General features: G+C 45.0%; 1 protein-coding gene across 1 annotated transcript in view; it reads right to left on the reverse strand.

The window, feature by feature from the left end:
* The window catches only part of LOC144829284 (uncharacterized), a 227,003-nt gene that overhangs the window by 5,907 nt on the left and 199,875 nt on the right, over nucleotides 1-21,221 (reverse strand). Inside the window, exons 4-5 of the mRNA XM_078688245.1 lie at nucleotides 3,584-3,706; nucleotides 2,671-2,781 (exon numbers count right to left, since the gene is read on the reverse strand). Coding sequence (XP_078544371.1) covers nucleotides 2,671-2,781; nucleotides 3,584-3,706 — 234 coding nt within the window. The remainder of the gene's footprint in view (nucleotides 1-2,670; nucleotides 2,782-3,583; nucleotides 3,707-21,221) is intronic.

Here is a 21,221-nt window from a genome sequence, read left to right on the forward strand (position 1 = left end):
GTCAGGATTGATGGTGAACTGGGATAAGTCCTGCTTATATCCATTCGCAGAATCTACCCCGGATCCACACCTGATCAATGGCAGGGGAGTCCACTGGTAGACAGAGGAGTTTCGATACCTGGGGATCCTGATCTATAGGGACCCACCGGACCTCCTTGAGGGCAACCCGACCAGAGCGGGTACAGCACTTAGAGCGCAGATGTCTGTCTGGTCTATCCTACCGCTGGCAGTCATGGGCAGAATTGCGCTGCTAAAAATGGTGGCACTGCCGCGCCTTCTTTACTACTTCACAAATTATCCATTGCACCACAGACCACTGTTTTTTAAAACTTTGGAATCAGACTTGCGGCAATTCATATGGCATGGGACACGGAGCAGTGTGTCACTAACCTAAATGTACCTGCCAACCAGTCAGTGCGGACTCACTGCCCCACATGGAATATTACTTGGCTGCGCAGCTTCAATGGGTGGGGCGTTGGATTGGTGCATGCCAGCTGACACACCGCAACGCAGAAGCCTGAGCTCACTCATACCCAGATCTTGATGCGGTTTCATCGGTGCCAGACAGGCAGTACACCTACACAACTCTTGGTAAGGGTGGCGTACCAATGTTATTGGCGCAGTCTTTACATAACGCAACATGTCACACCATACGCGTCATCACTCCCGATACTAGGTACCCCCAGAAGGTTTTGGGCAATAACCAGTGCTGACCTTGCACACTGGGATGAAGCCAGGGTGCAGACGTGGACTAATCTATATGCGGATGGGCTGCTCCTTCCGTTTGCAGACCTAGCCGAGGGTTCGGAACTGCCGCAGGGTCAATTCCGGCTCCTTACCGCAATAGTTCATTTGCTTAGCACACTGTGGGTCAATTTAACGCAAGTACCCGCTACCCATTTAACTATACAATATTTGCATGAGCTGGGCACAGGTCGGCATTTAACAAAGTGGTTTGTGGAATCCCTCTGAACACACTGCGCCGCAGCTGCTCTCCCTCCATACCCGATGGGACGCAGATCTGCAGCAGCCCACCACAGACTGGGATTGGGAAAATATTCTCAAAAGTCCGGTGCATACAGGGCCGGACTGGCTACCGGGCAGTTGTGTGTGCTGCCGAGCTGGGGGCTAATTTCTCTGTGGTGTGGGCTTATTTCGTTGATGAGGACCTGTGTGCGCTTTGAAATAAAAAAAGCAAAACGAATTTCGTTTTGCACACACAGGTCCCCATCAACGAAATCATCCCCCTGCTGGGCAGCACACACAACTGCCTGGTAGCCAGTCCGGCCCTGGGTGCATATACCTCGGAAGATCCGATTCATTCAATAATATATCATTCACAGAGCTTATTTGACACTGGAACGCATAAGCATAGGTGTTTTGGCCACACTGATGCCAAATGCACGAGATGCAACGAAGTAGGTGAAGACCTAATACACATGTTGTGGACTGGTGCGGCCACACTGATGCCAAATGCACGAGATGCAACGAAGTAGGTGAAGACCTAATACACATGTTGTGGACTGGTGCGGCCATTCACACTTACTGGGGAGCGGTCTCTAGGTGCTTGGCTCAGTGCACGAAACGGGAGCTGGAATGGATGTGGGAGCAGTCCATCTTGGGGCTGTACCCCAGGTCCAAAAGACACAAGGTGACTTCCAGATAGATCTGGGAATTATAGTCGCCAAACGGCTGTTCACGCGCCGATGGAAGTCTCCTATTCTCCCGGTGGCTATGGCCTGGTACCAGTCCCTGCTATGCTGGGCGCAGGCGGAAAGTGTGGCTCTTCACCAGGAAGATGCTGGAGTGCTGCGTAAACAGCAGATAGCTGCGGCGTGGGACGAGATACTCTCAGACTTTCGCACAGCTTGGCGTGATCATCCGCAGTGGACGCCGGGTACACTCATGAATTGTCAACGGGCATGAGTGCGCAGATGACCCATAGTATGGGGTAGTGTTCAGCACCTTGTCCAACCGCTCTGTACAAGCTAATGAATATCTTCTCGGTCTTCCCTCCTATGCATATACTTAGCCCCCGCACAACAGGATACACCATCTGAACTATAGTCATATATTGAAAAGATTGGGAGACTGGGTAAACCACGCACAGATGAAAAGGTATGCTGGGTCAAGCGCAGAGGTGGGAGGGGAGGTTATTCACGGGTGCGACACATGAGAAAATGTGTAATTTTACATTAAGTGTCCCAGGTGTAGGGTACAACGTTATGTTGTAGTATAAGCAATATGTAAGTTATCACAGTATGGCACGATGCTAAACCAGTAAATGAAACAGGCAGACTCACAGATGTAACTGACCAGAGGGTCAAATGACAATAAAGGACCTGTCTTCGTAAAGCTATGATCTGAACTGTATTAATCACAATGATCAAAAGGGAACACAAAAAAAGTACCGTAAACTGCAATTTTCTTGAAAAATATAAAACACAGTTAAACAAAAAAACACAATTATATTCTAGAACTCCATCTTTACTTCGTAACGTTGTGCTTGGAGGTCAGCTGGCGTGGTGTGTCCAAGTTGTGGCAACCCGTCCTGGATGCAGATTCTACCATCTCTCCCCTCCCCCTCCAACAGTATTAATGCGGTACAGTGGTAGTTCACCCACCAATAATCAAAGGCATGCAAGAAGAAATGTATTAAATGTAATAAACCTTTGTTCCCAAACGTTTTCGGAGCGATCCAGACTTCAACTTCCTCTGGCTCCGGTAGTGCAGGCTTATTTTTTGAAGAAGATCTCAGGCCCCTCTTTCTTGGTAGCTTTTCTGCAACGAAACGTTAGGCAAGTAGCAGCAAAATATTCACTATAACACTGAATCACTATTTCCTTATGCCCAGTACAACGGATTCCGGCATGAGTCCGCAGATGACCCATAGTATGGGGTAGTGTTCAAAGAGCAAATTTATGTAGAACTAAAGATAATCTGAAAAGGCTATAGAATAACTCACCCATAAAACCACTCTGGCACAAAAAATAAGCATCATCAATTATATTTGTGGGTGCAATCAAAAGTGGGATAAAAAAGGCTTTTCAATAAAGTGGCAAGTGGAATAATCTAGCAGATTGCCTAAGTGTACTAGCCTGGGGTAAAGTACCAAAAAAAACTAGGGCCTTTGCCCTCCCTCTTTAGCACAGGGAAGGGCTGTGAGGTGACAAAGCTAGGCAACATATCCGAGGAGGAACATTCTGTGCTCTAGTGCTTCTTCTTGTGACATCCACCAAGATAGGAAACCAGTCACCTGCAAGCATTTCTTCTTGGGCAGGCAGAGCCACTGAACGCCTTGGTCTGGGATGGCCAAAGATCCACTGTCTCCCTCGAAGAACTAGCAAATGAAGGTGGGCAGCGAACCAGAAATAGCGCCCAATGTCAGATGGACCCCTTACAGAGCGATCGGTTGTGTTTTATCAATGTTCCTGAATTAGTCCCTTAAAGATAGTACAATGGAAATCTACAGGAAAGCCATATAGCTATGAGTTTATTTGCAGGTAACTCAATTTTAACTAAAGTGCAACATGCACATCAAAACTTACTCGACATACAATAAGAAATAATAGGAGAAACCTACCTTGTTCCTGACTTTTAGCCGCAGACTGAAAAACAAAAGGCTGCTCAGAAAGCTTTGGCTTAGCACCTCTGCCAGTCCAATATTCTTCATTTGGCATGCCAATATTGCCCTTATGTGATTTTCCTAAAAATGGCCAACAAATGCACTTTAATAGCCATAGGGGAAATCTAATTTTATATAGTAACAGCAGTCACCAATTTCTTATAGTGCAGTTAACATTAGATAAATACCATGAAACACCACAATCTTCAATACTCTAGATTCAAAAGTTATACTATTTATTATTACTATATTTAAAAACAGCCAACACCTTGTTTCACCTTTGACGCAAATTCTCACTTATGTTTCCTCTTCAACCACATGCATCTCAATCCCTCCTTCTGTCCTTCCTCCTACACTTCCATGTGGTCTCCTCTCCATTCTACCTTCAGGTCACTGCTTCTACAAGCATCCATCTTTCGGCCATCATCCAGAGGTCTTTATATTAACCTTTGACAGACCGTACCTACTCCCTCCTACATAGTCTCAACTTTAGGTACATTTGTACCAAGGGGAAGTCAATCTGCCAGACAGGATACTTCTAAGTTTAGACTCTCAAGGGGGTCGGAGGCTGTAGTTCAAGGTTTTTGTGGAAAGCAAATAATCATGCGGTCTCACCATTTCAGAGCAGTCTAACACGAAAACCCAAGGATTGAAAATTCAAGGATGTGAGGCAAATGTTGCATAGAATGAGATTTTAACTTCTAACTATAGTTGGGGAGGGCAGGTGGGAAATAGCCAAATGCCATCAGAAAAAAAATATATATTCTACATTTTTCAAACGTGACTAAGTCTTATTCAGCTAAATTATAAGCAAACCTTTCTAGCAAATCTAATTAACATTTCCCTTGCTTCTCTGTTTGTTTAAAAAGGCTCCTTAAGTCATCGATCTTTCAGAGTTTTTTTGTAACTAAAGCTAGAACCAAAGGGTAAACGCTGGATAGGATTGCGTTGGAGTTTAACAGATCCCGTGTGGTCTTCCAGTCTCGAGGTTTTGTGAAATGGACAAGGCCTAGGACAGACAACTGGTAATGGAGTATTCCATTGAGGAATTCTTGCCCTGGAACAGGTCCAAAAGTATTATTTGGGTGGACATCAGGATTCTAGAAGGGCTGTGTCATTTATTGTATTTCCTTCATGCGTTTGGGCTATTTCTGTCAAGGCGCATGTGGATCTGGGTCAATACTTTTAACTACATCATTTGTTCAGTAACCACTTCGAGTTGAACCTCAATTTAGTTCATTTTCAGTCACCTTAGAAGGATTCTTTTTAATCAGTTTGAGCGCCTGGCTTTCCCCCCTGCAGTAGAAGTTCTGGTTCTCTTGCACGTCTATCGGGTAATTTACGTTTTTCAATGAGAAATACTTCTTAATAACCAAACCTAGATTAGACTATCTGTTGCAACAGCTCTATCGTAATACTCAAATTTTTTTGCTTTAATTTGAAAGTTAACCTGTCCGTTAGGTTAGTGTGGGTTTCTTTGAAATGGTTTCTTTTGGGCCTCCAACAGCATGTCAAACCACCCAGCTCCTCTACAGCCCCAAATAAAGGTACCACCAGCTCTCACCGACATACTCCAACTGAATCATTAATGGACTAAAAAGTAGTGTTTGCCAACTAGAAATGTTTGCATTGTGGGGGTGCAGATCAACTGGACAAACTTAATTTCATTCCTTGGCCTATGCCAACAGCGTTTCGAATTGTGTCCACTAACTGGCAACTGAAATGATGGGGTAGAAGTCACATGGACACTTATTCTAGGGTATGCTGTCCACAGCTGTTAATTCATCAAATTACTGCATGCAAGCAAAATCATAAATAACCATTGCTGAAGCAAAATCGGTCTTGCTTTAATGTGCTATTGCACGCAACCATAACAGGAACAAATGTTCAAAGACCATTTGTGCAAGTACCATGCTGTATGGCACCGCAAGCCAGGGCGCACACAAGAGCAGAAAGACCGGCTGAACAAGGAATCCTGTGTCTGAGCACATTTGGGAATGCATATTTAAATATTTAACTGCATTTAAAAACAGACGTTCCTGTTAGGGCGTCTCATTGAGGTAAAAAAAACAAGTAGGGTCAAAACCAAAGGGTATACCCCGTACGTGGCTCCTGTGTTCATTGTGAAAGAACTCAAGCTTTACCCCAATGATGAAGTCCAACAGGTTGAAACCAGTCTGGTGTTGCTTGTGATCCTGTTCGGATTGGATACTGCCTACCAGTTTGGAGTGGGCTCTTCCCACTTGTGCCGAACAAAGACCAATTTTCAAATTGCTTGGACTGGCCTGTCAGAAGTGACACAGCTAGCAGCACCCCCCCCCCCCCCCACCCCCACAGCCACCCAAATACCATTATCCCAGGGAAGTTATGAGTGGCAGAGAAATGTAGGCACTCCATTCACTTTTGTTCTTACTCCTGAATTATTATGGTTGTCACGACAGTTGCTTGCATCTTGCAGGCAGTTGAGATGGTCCCTGCTGTAGCAGCAGCTGTTACAATTGTGGTCAATACCTTTTTCTCTGCCTTGCTGGCTACAGCCATTGTCCTTGCAGCTGTGATGACAGTATTTATATGAACAAAAGCAGTGGCCACAGCAAAGCAACTATTGGAGCTGCTTTTACTTAGGAAGAGGCTGTGGTCACGGCCGATGCTGCTCTGGTCCTTGCTATGGGAGAAGATCTTGTTGCTGCTGTATTGGCGGCTGTTGTACCAGACATTGGGGCAACAGTTACTGCCGCTGTGGTGGTGGTCCTTCACAGCAAAGGAGCAGTGAACAAGACCACTCTTGAAGGGCAATACAGCAAGTTGGACATTTTTCTGAAACGTTTTTCAAGTAGGTAAAATAGGATTATGGGTTGTGACCACTGTTCCCTTTAGGTGCGTTCCTGCCGTGTGGAGCACGAGCACACACTGTACATTACGAGAGACTACACGCCGCTGCTTTAAAAAAGCAAGTGGCGCAAAAAACTTCCTGGATGTGGCGTTTCGACTCCGGAATGCAGGTATGGCTGGCTGTCTGGCCTGGGGCGTGGAGTTTGGGGCGGTTAGGAAAGAGCGGTGCAGGGCATATTGTGAGCTTTAGTTTAAGTATTCATGTTAATCACAGCCCCTCACGAGCTGTGATTAACGAATACTTAGACAAAGGCACACAATGTGCCCCACACCGCGCTTTACTTACAAGAGTACAGCAAGTTTAAAAACACAGCATGTACTTTCTGAAAGTACATGCTGTGTTTTTAAACTTGTGGTACCCTTGTAAGTAAAGCGCGGTGCAGGGCACATTGTGTGCCTTTGTCTAAGTATTCATGTTAATCACAGCTCGTGAGGGGCAGTGATTAACCTGAACTAAAACTAAAGCTCACAATATTCCCTGCACCGCGCTTTTCTATCAAACGAGTACAGCAATAGCTTAGGTTGTGGTCTTAGGTTTCCAGTAGTGATTCACGGAGAGGCCCACAGAAGTCACAAGATTAAGATGAGGAACTGTGGAGGAAATTTAACTGCAGCACAGGAAGACTCTGCTTAGCAGCGCTTAATATGTTAAGAAAAAAAGCCAGTAGCCCAGAATTTTTAGGAGCCTACCACCAGTGCGACTTAACTGGGTATTGCTTTGTATAAAGATTGTCTGTTTGTGATTCCATCCGCAACTTTTCTTCCATTCTCCTAAACTTCCTGTCTCTTACCTCAATCTTGCATGTTATTTTTCATCATTGCTTCTCCTTTTGCTACTTTGCTGGAATTCTGTTTCTCCTTTATACTCTCATTTCTGCCTTTCTCACTCGAACTCTGGGTATGTGTCATTGTGAACAATAAGACCCTGGCCCCAAAAGTGAGTGCTGGCACTCACCACCTACAACCACCTGCACAAATTAATCGCTGCTTGTTCAGCCTATAATAATACTACCAATCTGCCTTTTGTTTACATTGACTCCTTCACTCAAAGACGTAGTATCTACTTCGGGATCTGCCTCTCCAAGCTTGAGAAACGCGAAGACTTACTATCCTAATGCGACTGCTTTCTAAGGGTGCTGCTTAAAGTACCTAGAATTCTACTCTAGAAGAAAGTGCTTCTCGGCTTACCTTCGTTTTTCCATCCTGTGCATGGCTATTAGGGGCTCATGGTATGTCAGAATTTCAGCACTTCATTTGGTATATAGTTAAGAATATGCTCAAGCTTCTATTTTTAGGTGTCACTACAGACAGCTTTACCTTTTTGAAGATTCATTGTTTCCAGTACATTACATATACTTAGGGTCTGCGAGCCATGCTGTATTGGAGTATGTAATAGAAGCCCCGCCCATATTTGTCATTGGCTTTTGCCGTGGTCCTTCAAATGCTGGCTTCTGATTTGTTAATAGCGTTGTTAGTCCCTTAGTACCGCCTTGTCTTCATTTGTAACCTCCCATGAGGACTGGCCCTTTTACTTCTGTTATTACATGTTAAGTCTTAATTAGTCTGTGCTATTTTCTTTAATGAGTTTCTCCTACTGCAGGCATGACATGCTTTCATGCAACATTCAGCGCCATGCGTGCTTTCATTTTCTGAGCAGCCGGGACAATGGCAGCTGCTTCTTTGAGATGAAAAAGCTCTCGGATTTACAAGAGTTCGAGCTATTGACATTATAAATAACAATCCCTTTTATTTATGTGTTAATTAGCAAAACAGATCAATAAAAGGTATGGTCATTTACAATGCCAATAGCTTAAACTCTTGCAAATGAGACCTATTGCATTGTAAATGCTTGTTTAAGTAAACGTTTAGTGACATTAGGCGCTGCACACATGCGCGGTCTAGTTCCTGGCGCACCTAGCCATGGTTGCAGTGCAGAGACCCTCCACTGCCGCACACAGAGAAAACAAAATTAGAGGGAACATTGGTTGTGACCTGGGAGGACAAGCTTATGATCACACGCTTAATGCATACCTGATTTGGTATACATTTGGAAGTGTTATTAACTTGTTCAAATTTTGGATTAAGTTTGAGTACTATACCGAGATGGATGTAATTGCAAATCTTTATACCAACAATATGTCTTAAATATGGTACCAACATGTGTTTGACTAGTAAGACTACTTTGGTTAGTCCTGCGTTTGGTGGGGGGTGGGCATAAGTGAGGCATCTGAAAATAATGAAGGTTGCATTCTGGAAGAATCTATTGCTGCAGCTTGACTGACCGTGTACAAGCGAACGGCAAGTATTGGTTAGTTATGGTGTGCTCATGGCATAAGAAAATGTAGGTTTCATGTCTCTGTAGGATGAAGGGCAGCAGGAGGAACAGTGATTTCATAAAAAAAATGTGAACACATTTTATGGACTTTGACCTCAAGATCAAAATTAACACCAAGCTCAAGCAGCAAGGGCCACGATTAGAGCACCCATAAGTACATGAAATACAGAGATACACACTATAAATATTATAACAACTCTCTGAAGCAGTAACAAGCACATGCTTTACACCTGACAATTTTCACGGTCTCAACCAATCTGTTCCATGTCCCTGGTCCACACAACCCAATATTCGTTGATTTGTGGCTCCCGCACCTTTTCCATTGGTGTGCAGGAGTCCATGCATCTGTCTCACTCATGTGCACAGCTCTCCAATACCTGCCAGGTGTCTTGGCCACCATATATGCCATGGCAATCAAGGAACAGACTGATCTGGGGCTCTCCCACCAAACCCATTATTCCCAGCAAAACAATCTTAGTATTGATCACCAGAAGTATTCGCCACCCATCCAATATGTCTTAATGGTCGTCCAATACACTTGCACCTCCGGGCAAGTCCAAAAAAGTGTTAAAGTGAACTCTGGGAAAACCCACATGGTAAACATGCTGGGTGGTGGGACCAACCCATGTGCCAGTCATTCAGGAGAGTAATATGTCCTCCACCCATTCTACATATTCAAAGGCCTCTACATCCTCCTCCCACCTGGTCCTCAGTTTCCCTAGAGGGTTGGGCGTATTGATAACTAGAGATTTATAAAGTCTGGATAGGTCTTTCCCTCCCAGTTCATCGAAAACTAGTTTAAATTCACTCCAAAGTAGGTCGCAGCTGAAGATAATGGAAGAACTGGGAGGAGTTTAGTCTAAATTATTCTTCTGCTAGTTGCTGAAATGATTGTATGTACCAATCCCCCCCATACATCTCCCAGTGTAGAATTCTGATCAACCCCACAGCCGAAAAAGATTAACCCGGCTGTTTCAGCCAGCCACATGCCATGCCAGAGAGGGGTTGAACCAGTGAGTACCATACCATTTCATGTGGAGGAGCGCCAAGTACCAACAGTGAATGGGGGACCTACTTAATCAGTGGGAGGAAGTGGAGGGGCACCCAGCCATATAGCAATCAATTAATCAGGAGGTTTAAAGGGCGCTACTCACCCGTGAGGGTCTCAAGGCGCTGGGCACTATACCAGAGAGATAACAGTGATGAAGCAGAGCTAATGCTAGCCTATGGGCTGGAGGGCTGGCCTGAAATTGCATGTTGGAATTCCTCTGCAGAGAAGGGCTTGTCCAGGTTCCTACTCTGAGGCTGATAATTTCCACACTGGCTAGTCAATGAGTATGAGCATATCCTGCTCCCAAGCACAGTATAGATCCCTGAAATGGGAAGCAAAGCCATCCGTCACTGTGTCCAAGTCTCACCCTCCGCTGTCCATAATTCGGCTATCACGGTACAAAGATGGTATACCGTCACCAGACAGTAGATCAACTTGTTGTCCATTTCATTGATGCGGCCTATGGTGTGGAGCCAACTCAACCTCAGAGTCCAGAAACTTATGGTAGCGATCCGGGGGCCATTGTGCCAACTTGCGCTGCACTGCCTGCATGGGGGAGCCCTGGTGGTGCCCTCTAATTCTGTAATCTATTTTTCCAAAGGCATAAGATCTTCCCTCCCCTACGCCTCATTCGACCTACAATAGATGAAATGTCCGGCCTCTAAGGACCATCTTAAAATGACTCCCACAGGGTCACTGAAGAGGCAATAGAACCCTTATTAAACTTTAATATTCTGTGATCGTGTTGCTGATCTCTTCCAAGAAGTCTTCGTCCCTCAACCACCATGTGTTCAACCTCCACGCCCCCATCTCTCATCAATGACCTACACCTACCGTCACATTGGGAGTGGTCCAATAGTGATCAGCGAAGGATGTGGGACTAACTGGATTTCTGAGCTGGGTAGAAAAAAAACAATCTAGTAGGGTGGACGCACCATGTGGGGGGGGGGGAGGGTAATAAGTATACTGCCTCTCAGTAAGGTGCTGGAATCTGAGCATCCACTAATCCCAGTGCGTCTGCGTAGGATCCAAGGCGTGTTGTGCGGGGGTCAGGGGCTCCCAGAGTGGACATCATATCAATCACTGGGTCCGTGAAGGTGTTTACCTGCTGCTGGAGATGCTGCAACTAGCAGCCACCAGACCCCTGATCATTCCCTCCACCCACCCACAGCATCAGTTGCCCTGAAAATACAAATAAATACCCAAACAAAACACAAATTGCCAGAGGGCTGAGGTCCTCTGACCCCCGTCCAGTAATGTTCCAGTATGTTGAGACCACCTAATGACCAAGAATAAAGTCTATCTCCCATCCGGTAGGAGCCATCACTCCCCTTCCCCGACTGGGCCCAAGGACCCCACCACGGAGGACGCCAGCGGTATGGAGTCGTGGCCTCTGATCTGTGACAGTCAGTTTTCCTGGGACATCAAGGCAGCGGCTGTTGAGTCTCTTCTAGGCGTGGGGGACTTTTCACAACCCCTCAGACAGAGGACCGGGCATTCCTCCACCCAAGGCCTGGGTACTCTGGGGTACTGAAGAACAATGTGCGCTCATCAAGTATTACAGATGTGCTGGGACCTGCAGCATGTATGTGATCTGCATCGCACAAAGATTCTCCTGGACTGCCTGGAAGGTGTGCCTCTGCTGGTGTACCTTCAGCATGTAATCAGCAAAGAGCATTACTTTGGGTCCCCAGCAGAGGAGTTCACCCTTTTTCCGGTACTCACTGAGTATGGTCTCTGTTGACAAGGGTGAGGAAACCTACGATAATAGGTAGAGTGGGGTAGCCCCCAAGGGGGACCTTACAGCCAGGGACCTGTGCGCCCTCTCCACCATGAAGCAGGTATACAAAGTCCTGAAGTACCCATGAGCAACCCATTCCATCATGAATGTAGTGAGCCGGGGCCCGCTGTTCTCCCCAGAGCACCCCTCTATACGAATATTGTAGTGTCTGGACCTGCCCTCGGCATCCTCCGCCCTGGATTCCAGAAGGCCCGCACACTCCGTGTCATCAGTGCAGTTTGGAGAGATGTGGCTGTATCGTCCACAGTTAGCTACCCTTCTGCCGCGCTGACCCTACTCGGGGTGTTGCGGGGATCTTATTGGAGCAATGAGAAGTCCACACTAAGTTCCCTCATCTCACTTTCCAGGAAAGAGCAGGAATCCTATATAGTTTGTGGTATTGCCGCTGTAGGTTCAGGTTGGGTTGGGCCGCTGTAGGTTCAGGTTGGGTTGGGCCTGGTGGTAGGTATTAATCTCTGCCTTCTTTACAGTCTGTGGTAGCCTAAGGAAACTTATCCATTTTCCCGTGAACTGGAGCTACCACTTAGTCCTTGCCCATCGCTTAATGCCGTTACTCTGGACTCAAACTTTCAGCCATCAGACCTGGCAATAGAGTCCACCCCTGGAGGGCCACTAACCCACTCACCAACCAATTTACATGGGATCGTCAGAAATTACCACATGGCGGCCTGTCCACCCAGGGTAGTCACACTCCTCATACCCCTAGGCATCTTGGGCCCTCATTGTCCAAACCCTGCAAGGGTAGATTTCCTCTGTGGCAACTCCAGGACGCATGAAGCGGGCCTTCACGCTGCTTCAGTCACCAGGGTCCAGGCACCCGCAGGATTGTCCACTAGGCCCCAGGGCAAGTCAGAGGCCCAACGCAGGGGAGGTACAGGCCTGTTTATATTACAGTGGATTCCTCAAGGGTCTGCTTGTGGCCAGTCCCTCTCACCGATTCAGGCACCAGGCCTCCTCCAGCTTCCCACCAGCACTGCTGCAGTGGTTCGTGCAGAGGACACCTGTGCCGTCCTTTCAGGGGAAGCAACTAGGCAGATCCTAGCGGGGCCCCAGAACACATCCCTGTAGGGCAGGCACCCACTAGAGAGCCTCTGCCAGCTTAAACACTCACCAGGGACTCCATCAGCCCCAGCCTTCCTCGAGCTGTCCCCCCCCAACCCCCCCTCCCCGGGCAGGAGTCCATAGTGGCTCAGTCACAGCCAGTCTCACCCGCCGGAGCAGGCCTCAGGGGACTGGTCGGCAGTCTCCTAGTTACTCACCGGCCCGCTGAAGTCACAGCGGGAACAGTCTCGCCTCGGAGGCTCCCTCTGGCACTAACAGGGGGAGACCTCTCCTGCGACCCGTGCAGGTTATTCAGTGCTAGCCCAACTATAAACAAAATACCTCTAACCGGACCTATTTGCTTTAAAAACATTTAATGAATCTAAACATTTCATAAGGGTGCAACACTGAGAAGGAGTATTCAGGCAGACATATTATTCTTTATTTTTATCTTTATTTTCTCAATTTGCGAAAAGAAAACATTTTATAAAACATAGCATTTTTTAAATATTTTGTAATTCAAATTTGATATTTTCTGTGCTAGTAATTCATTATTTACATTGCGGATCTAAATATGAACCCCACATATACGCCATAAAGTGCCAATAATCTGTCTTTCATTCATACCACCTCATTCACACAAAATCAAACATACTCATGCTGATAACAAAGAACACAATAAAAGCAAGATGGGAGGGCAGTACAACTGAGAATCACAATGTATCTTTACACATATAAATTCATATCTCTTTATCTTGATAATACACAGATTTTATGTAACTAGTTCATTTGTCTGCTTTTCTGTTTCTTATCCTTTTGTACGTGGATCTCAGGTGTACAGGGCCTACGTACGTTTCGGTGAGTCATGTTATTTAAATCACCTTCATCAGGGCCAACATAAGCAAAAACAGGTACACACACATTTAAAATCATGGGGTTCTTCTCATTATATACGCGGAGTAGCCACTTTTAGTAATGCATTTCTCCAGAGGTGCTTTTATCTGTTCCACTCAAACGAAATCCTTGAGGTAGATTAACTCTTTGACTCCTATAACAGCTGTGTGGATTGCCAACCGGTCAGTTCTTAAAAATGTCAGGCTTCGTCGTCTGCGTACTCTTTATAGATAAAATCCTATTGCTTCCTTTCGTTTTCCAACATGTGTTGTATCTCGTTGTAGGTTTGTTTATTCGAAAGCTTTTGCTCTTGCTCTTGGGCACAGGTCAGTGTTGTAAATTCTGGCCTGAAAAATATTCTGTAGTATGCCTATAGCGTGACGTCCTGCAACTTAGGCTGCTGCAACCTGTGCTAGCCCTCCCTGGGCTTAACCAACCACTCTACAGCCTGCCGGCTCAAGCTTTCTGAGGGGGGCATAGTCTGCTTGGCATGGCCTCCTGGGACCCCGTCCACCTCAGCCACTCACTCAGACGTGGCCTGTGACTCTGCCAAGCTCCTCCCTCCGAGCGGTGCGCAGCCAATTATCACCGATCTTTAAGATAGTCTGCTGTTACTGACCCCAAGGTGGAGCCCAGTGCCCCCACCAGCGTTTTAAGTTCGGGGGGGCACCTAATGTCTGATATTAACAGACAGTATGGGGGCCGGTTGCAGAGCTCAGGGATTTGCAGCCACACTGTTGGCCACTCGCTACGTCCTCCCAGTCAATTCATTTTTACTTTATCTTTCATGTCCTGGAATGTTAAGTGACTACATTTTATGATGACCTAGGTAACACTTGCTAAGCTTTTAAAGGGCCCATTGTTATTTCTGCAGAAAGCACACTGGTTTAAAAAGAAAACCTTCTGGTAGAATAAGCTATATCATGGAGTATGAGCAGTACTTTGAATCCTACATTTTGGATTAAAGTGACGGGTGTTTGCATCTCATACACAAGTATCCTCTCCAAAAGCAGTAAAGTATTTTCTAACCTAAACAGTGCATACTTTGTTCTAGTAGATCAGTTAATGCCCAAAGGCTTCTTTTTTTGGTTAACCTTAGAAAGATCTCTGGAGGAAACAATTTGGGCAGGCAACCCACATCTGAGGAAGCATCAGCAGACATTCGGTTCTCAATGCCTCGCAAGATTAAGTTACTTGTCGGCAAAGGTGGTTCTCCAGCACTGGAGACTGCTAAACTGATTTTTATAGCTTCGGCAAAGCAGACCTGGTTCTGCAAATAGCGCTCATCACTATAACCATAAGGTCACCTTAAAGGAATTAGCAACTCCAAAGCAGAAACGTGCACAGAATTCTACTTCATGATGCAGTATGCCTCAATCACTCAGCATGGCCCCTGTAACTCCAGAGTGTGCGCACCAATACCAGTCCCAATAATACATAGGACGCGGTCAACTATGGGGTCGTCTCTACAATCAAGAAGAGAAATGGTAAATACAGAAATGGATACACAAGTGAGCTGTGTGAACTGTTGCTATACTGGGCTTGACTAAATCAGGACAAAAAGCTCAAAGAGTGGATGCTATCATTATGTGGAAGATAACTGGTCACAGTGCCCTCCACTTTCAGTCGGTAATAAGGGACATTCTGAAAGGCCTGCTACAAAGGTTCAACTTGGTCTGGACAGTTGCGCCGAGGTGCACACTTAATGCAGTTGTGGCATGCAGTTTGCAAAGGAGTTTTAAACAGATACTACTCATCTTCAATGGTCTTCCAGGTGGCCAGAATTGTAGGAGAAACCTAGGTTTTGTTGAAGCTGGTTACTTAGACGGGGCAGCAAGGGGAGGTGTCGGTTATCTTGCTGTGTTCTTCAGGCTTCTAACATCCAGGCCTCCGTGGAGTTTTCAAAATGGAGATAAACCACAGCAACAGGACAATGGCATTTAGGGCTCCATCTGGCGATTTTGGGGATCTAGGCCATCCCAACAGGAATAGGCTATGGTCAAGGCCATCACAACTAGATGTTAAGCTGCATTGTTCCTCTGGTAATTTTGTCAACTTTCTCCCACACAAAGACTCTGCCCACTCAATGAGGAAAGGCTTTCATGGCCAACACAGATGGTAGAAATCTTCAAGGCAGCCACTAGGAAGCAGTTTCAGACCTTCTGCCAGCAATATAGCTCGGATGCCACCACAAACACTGGTGAGGGAGAGTGGTGGTGAACCCATTAATTTTCTACAGGAATTCTTAAACCACCACCCAGGAAACTACAGCTTTGTATTCTAAAAGATCCAATGCGGAATAAGAATAAGCTAGTTAAATGTAAAGGATTGCTCTCGAACATTGGTCTAATTTACTTTCATATGCAGTGTCCACTTATGTTAGTTGGTTTGTTCATTGCATCAATGAGAGGATTAGAATCCAAACAAAGGCGGGTCTAATAAGAAGGCTCACTGCATGCAGGGAGGGAGGTTTGTACAAACATTAGCTTAAATGACAATAGAAAAGCACTAGGAAACTTCAAAACTCAGTTTGAATCAAATTAAACTGCTGAACTATGATCAGGCGAACAGGAATTATGCTGAGTGCTGCAAAGTGACCCTTTTTTATGCGGTCACCTCCAGTTTAACATTTTTGGGGGGACTCACCTGAACTTAAACACTGGGACACCATTATATAGCACTCAGTGTATAGGCAAATTAAACTTTCATATAAGGCCAGTGTATATGGTACAGAAATGCACCCCTGGTATAGGACATTAAACGCCACTTGTGGACAGCAGCACCCATTGTGCCCTCTACCTCAGGGACAACATGGCTTCAGGCCTACCTAGCCTGTAGAGCTTGACAAGAGAACTTGAACCATGCAGCACAAACCTGTCGAAATTTCCCTTTTAACTTTTAATATAATAGAGTCACCCATAAGATACAGTGTATAATATTTAAGAGTGGGACATGTAGGACATAAGAAATGGTATATTTCCCCAGTGACTAGGTAAGGCTGTAACTTGCACATAGGAACAGTGAAAGTATAGATCGTACACTTTAATCTATAACTTTTGACCTGTACCAGCTACAAACTCCAATCAGACCTATTTTATATTGAATAAAAATCCAATCTAATTGTAAAGTTGATTTTTTATTAATGGGTTTGGAAATGTAACTTTTAGAAAGTTACCCTTACTCTGGCCGATGCTGCTAATGGCTAATTTGCATTACCTCTCCAGCATCTGCACAGCTGTACTTGCCCAGAAAGAGGTGTTAAAATGACTCCCATAGAACAGACAATGGCATGCTAGTAGGGAGAGGTTATATTCACCCAACACCACAGAGGCATGTCTGGTCACAAGCAAGTGTTAGGAGACAGTTGTAAATTCCCCAGCTTTTGTCCACGTAGGTAGACTGGCACCAAACCAAGTGGGAGGAAAGCTACCCCAGAACTGGTTTTGAGTGACCACAGACAAGACTGCTCATTACTCTCCTCTGCATAGGCACATAGGTTCTGCACAAAGACAAGTCCCCCGCACCCTCCTGCAACCCCCAATCTTGGATTTTGACAGTGATGGGTATAGTGAGATTGTTCACAGTAGGACAAAATGGGAACCACTTGGGTGGTTAGGGGTGCATCCCATCACTTTTAACCCCATTGGTAAAGGTCGTGCCCATGAGTCACCCCCACTCAGCTGGTCGGTCCCAGACAAACGTGACATTTGACAACTGGCATGGACTTTGCTGTTGTGCTCTGCCAGACACCCTGAGAGTCGAAGCGTCTTTCCCTCAAGTCATGGAGACCTTAGAAGTTACTCCTGTAGCTCATTGGGAACCAGAAGAACGTTTGGAAACTTTCGACAACTTTCTCTAGAGCCTCAGCGGGATCTGCTGAGATAAATATTCAACTGGAAGTTCCACAGCAATAGATTGAATCAGTCGCATGCTGTGATCTTTGAATTTATTTTCATTTGTACAGGGATTCAAAATTCTATTCTGCTTGGAGACTTAGAAAATGTTCAGCGCAAAGGTCACCAGAAAAACCAAGCTGCTTCTTTTGGATTTAGCTTTCCAAATGGATCAGCAGACTGAACACAAATCTATAAAATAACAGAATTCCCCTTTTCTCTATGCTCAGAGGATAATACGAACAGTCTTGACCTAGGACATGCAATTCATCCCCCGAGCTGTGGCGGATGTTACATATTTGTGGTATTGAGTCTAATCATGAAAGGGGCTACATGATAAATGGACAATCAATATTTTTACTATGATAACAGGCATTTTATTAGGGACTGCTTCTATTGTTAATCCCAAAACAAATGTTTGTACCATTGGAGGGGGGCGTGTTACTCCTTATGTTGCAGGACCCAGCCTACTATGGCTCCTGAACAACTGGGACAAGTACTCCTTCTGCACTTGGCGCTCGGTGATAAACTTGAATGAGTAGTCTTGGGTGGAGGTTGGGAGAAGAAGTAAAGGTTAGTGAACACAGCTCACACCCTAGAGCGCACAGCAGCAATAAATCAATGTTCAGCCAAATAATTTTAGAACAAAAAGATGCATTTTATTCCCAACTCTACTCAATAAAGTTATGGTATTCACAGACACTACATTTCTCCCTCGAGGTTGGAGTTAGTGTTTCACTGGCAAGACTGTTCCTTGCAATGCGATTAGGTTATTCTCCAATCTCTGGAGGCCACAGCTAGGGAAGTAGCCTAGTAGGCTTCAACCCAAAAGTCCACTGTGAATCCTCGATTATAGTGAAGTGTCTTAGGGCAATGGCACTTCTAGAAGAGTCTACCCGGGGGCCGAATGGTTCCGTAACAAGTGTATTCCAATGGTCCTGATCTCAAGCCAGTGGAGGCATTGATACCACCTCAAAATCCTCACTCAATCCACTGGGTCCGGTCCGGTGCAGTCCCCGTTGCTTCTGGTGACCTACAGGTTACTGCACCTCACAGGCTAATGAACCACAGTTGTGAATAAGTCTGGTTCCAGGAACCAAGTAAATATAATAAATCAATCACAACAGTATCCAGTTGATGTGCCAGTGCCTTTTGTACAGGGGGAAGAAAGATTGTGAAGTAAGTTTATTCAACAGTGGCAGTCCTTGAAGGATCAGAGTATTATCTCCTTTCAGTAGCAGGCTGACATACCTGCTATATCTGGGTCCACACACGGATACATCCAGTTGGTACCTTGCACCACCCCTAAAGAGGTAAACCGGAAGGTATTCTAGCTTTAAACCAACTTTTGCTCCAAAGTCTCTAGAGATATCACTTTTTGGAAGCCGACTCTTCTAACGAGGTGGGATGCTTCATTATCAGGTTGTGTTCCACATTGGTTGGGCAGTGCAGTAACCAACTGCCCCCTCAGAGGGGGCTCTTTGGAGAATTTTTTGGTTTTTTAAACCCTTGTTCTAATGGAACAGGGATGTGGTGACAGATTGGGTACAATGGGTATAGTGAGAGAAAGACTTACTACAGATAAACCTCAATGGACACATTTTATTAATGGATTTTATCTGCGGCAAGATTACAACAGGCTGTGGACCTATAGAAGAAATGTGTTGTCCAGTTGGTGGTAGACCGGTTTCAAACCTCTCTGCCCAAAAGGGTCAATTGTATTTCATCAGGACATAGGGATATATTTTACACATATAGTTAGTATCCAAAGTGCATACGCCTAGTTCAGATATCTCTTGTGTTACATAATCCCCTCTGTAAATGTGAAAGAAGTATCCGGATTGCCCAGATTTGGTAACACGTGATTTTTTATGAAAAACTAGGGTGAGACCCATACATGGTTTGTCAGAGACCCCGTGAGAAGTGGCAACGAGGCACCCTTTAGTGAAGAAACTTCATGTTGGCGGTGTGCTGGCAGGTATATCTACCCTGGTCCGCTCCTGAAAGTACATATCACAGCCAGCATGAGATTACCCTCAGTGCTATCTGGGATAATAACAGTATTTAAGCAGCAGGTGACTACTGGACTCTCGCAAACTGTTTTACATAATCTAAAAAAACTTCCCAAAATCAGCTGTGTTACTGCTTTGTCCGGCAACCATCCTTAGTCTGAAATGAATAGTAGAGCTTGATCCATCACTGCCAACTGTAAATATGAAACATGTCCATGATGCCATGAACCAACTGGAAACCCTGGAAGAACTTAACAGGCACTATTTCGGCACTTACCAACTACTTAGCCCTGAATTGCATATTCTGCTCTCATGGACAAGTGGTGGAGCCTCAACTCTCGACAGTGTCGTGATTGGCACGGAAGTTAACTTAGAACCCCCTCTTCATTTACTCAGCTACTATTACAAAACAGGGCAAGATGAACCGGTTGAGATGTTGTTAGTTTGGGTCCACAACATTGCAACTGCCGCTTAGAAAAAGATATGTACAGCTTAATTTTTTTATTTAAAACATTCATGTTTGTTACATCAAACAATATACTGTTTCGTTTAGAATTCTTGAAAAGAACTACAATAAAATCAATTTGTTTTTTTTTAATTTGCCTAAACTGTTGAAAGATGCCAATTGACTCAATTCCTACCCTCAAGTCTTCCATTTCAAATCACAGTCAAAATAGCTATCAACCAATTACTCTTCTTTTTGCTTACCCGAGGCGTCAGAATATTAGCCTATTTATAAAAACGAATAGAAATGCATTTCTATCTGTTAAATAACTTAAGAAAATGAATCACAGGGGACACAGACTGGGGGGTTGCTATCTTATCAAAAGGTGGGGGATTACTATTTCCACGGGCCATAGCGGATTCATTGGGACAATTTGTAATAGTAGAACGTCACTATAACAATGGGGGGAGGTAAGCTAACAATATGTACCATTTACAGAAATACCAGTGATGACCCAGATGTGTTGATTAAGGTCTCGAATGAATTAACACATTGCCCTCTCCCGTTAATTATATGTGGTGATCTAAATATTCACCTGCCTAGCGAATGGTCTACAGATCAAGGCTTCAAATATCAGGGTAGGAAGCGAAAAGTTTTTTGTGCCTTAAAAGACATGTGCATGCTTCATGGGTTATTAGATGGCTGGTCAATAAAACATCCCGGGGACCCTGGCTATACCTATTCACATCCGCATTTAAGACACGTTAGATTGGACTACGTGCTCTTGTCAAATTCACGGAGATCAAAGTATCAAATTAAGATACTACCTAGAATTCTCTCAGACCACAATCCATTGGAGCTCAGCCTTACGAATGTCGCAGAGATACCCAATATAAAAACATGGACTTTTGAAAGGGCATTATTATATAATGATGCGTATTGCCTGGATCCCTGCTTTTTTAGAAGACAACGTAGGCTCTACTTCAATTGACATGGTATGGGAAGCTCTGAAGGCTTGTGTCAGGGGGGAGACTGACATTTTCCTGCAAATACAACAAAATAGAAAAACAAAAATTGGTCTTACTAGAATTAGATCTGCGAAGAGCAGAAGAGGAATTGATTAAAGCAGTACAGGAAGGACGGCCGACAACTAGTGAGATGTGTAATGTGGCTATCGCAAAAAACTACATCTCTGAAATATTAGTCGGGAGGGCAGTTGCCAGGGCAAACAT

The sequence above is a fragment of the Lissotriton helveticus genome, chromosome 4_1 (genome assembly GCF_964261635.1).
Source record: "Lissotriton helveticus chromosome 4_1, aLisHel1.1, whole genome shotgun sequence".
NCBI lineage: Eukaryota > Metazoa > Chordata > Amphibia > Caudata > Salamandridae > Lissotriton > Lissotriton helveticus.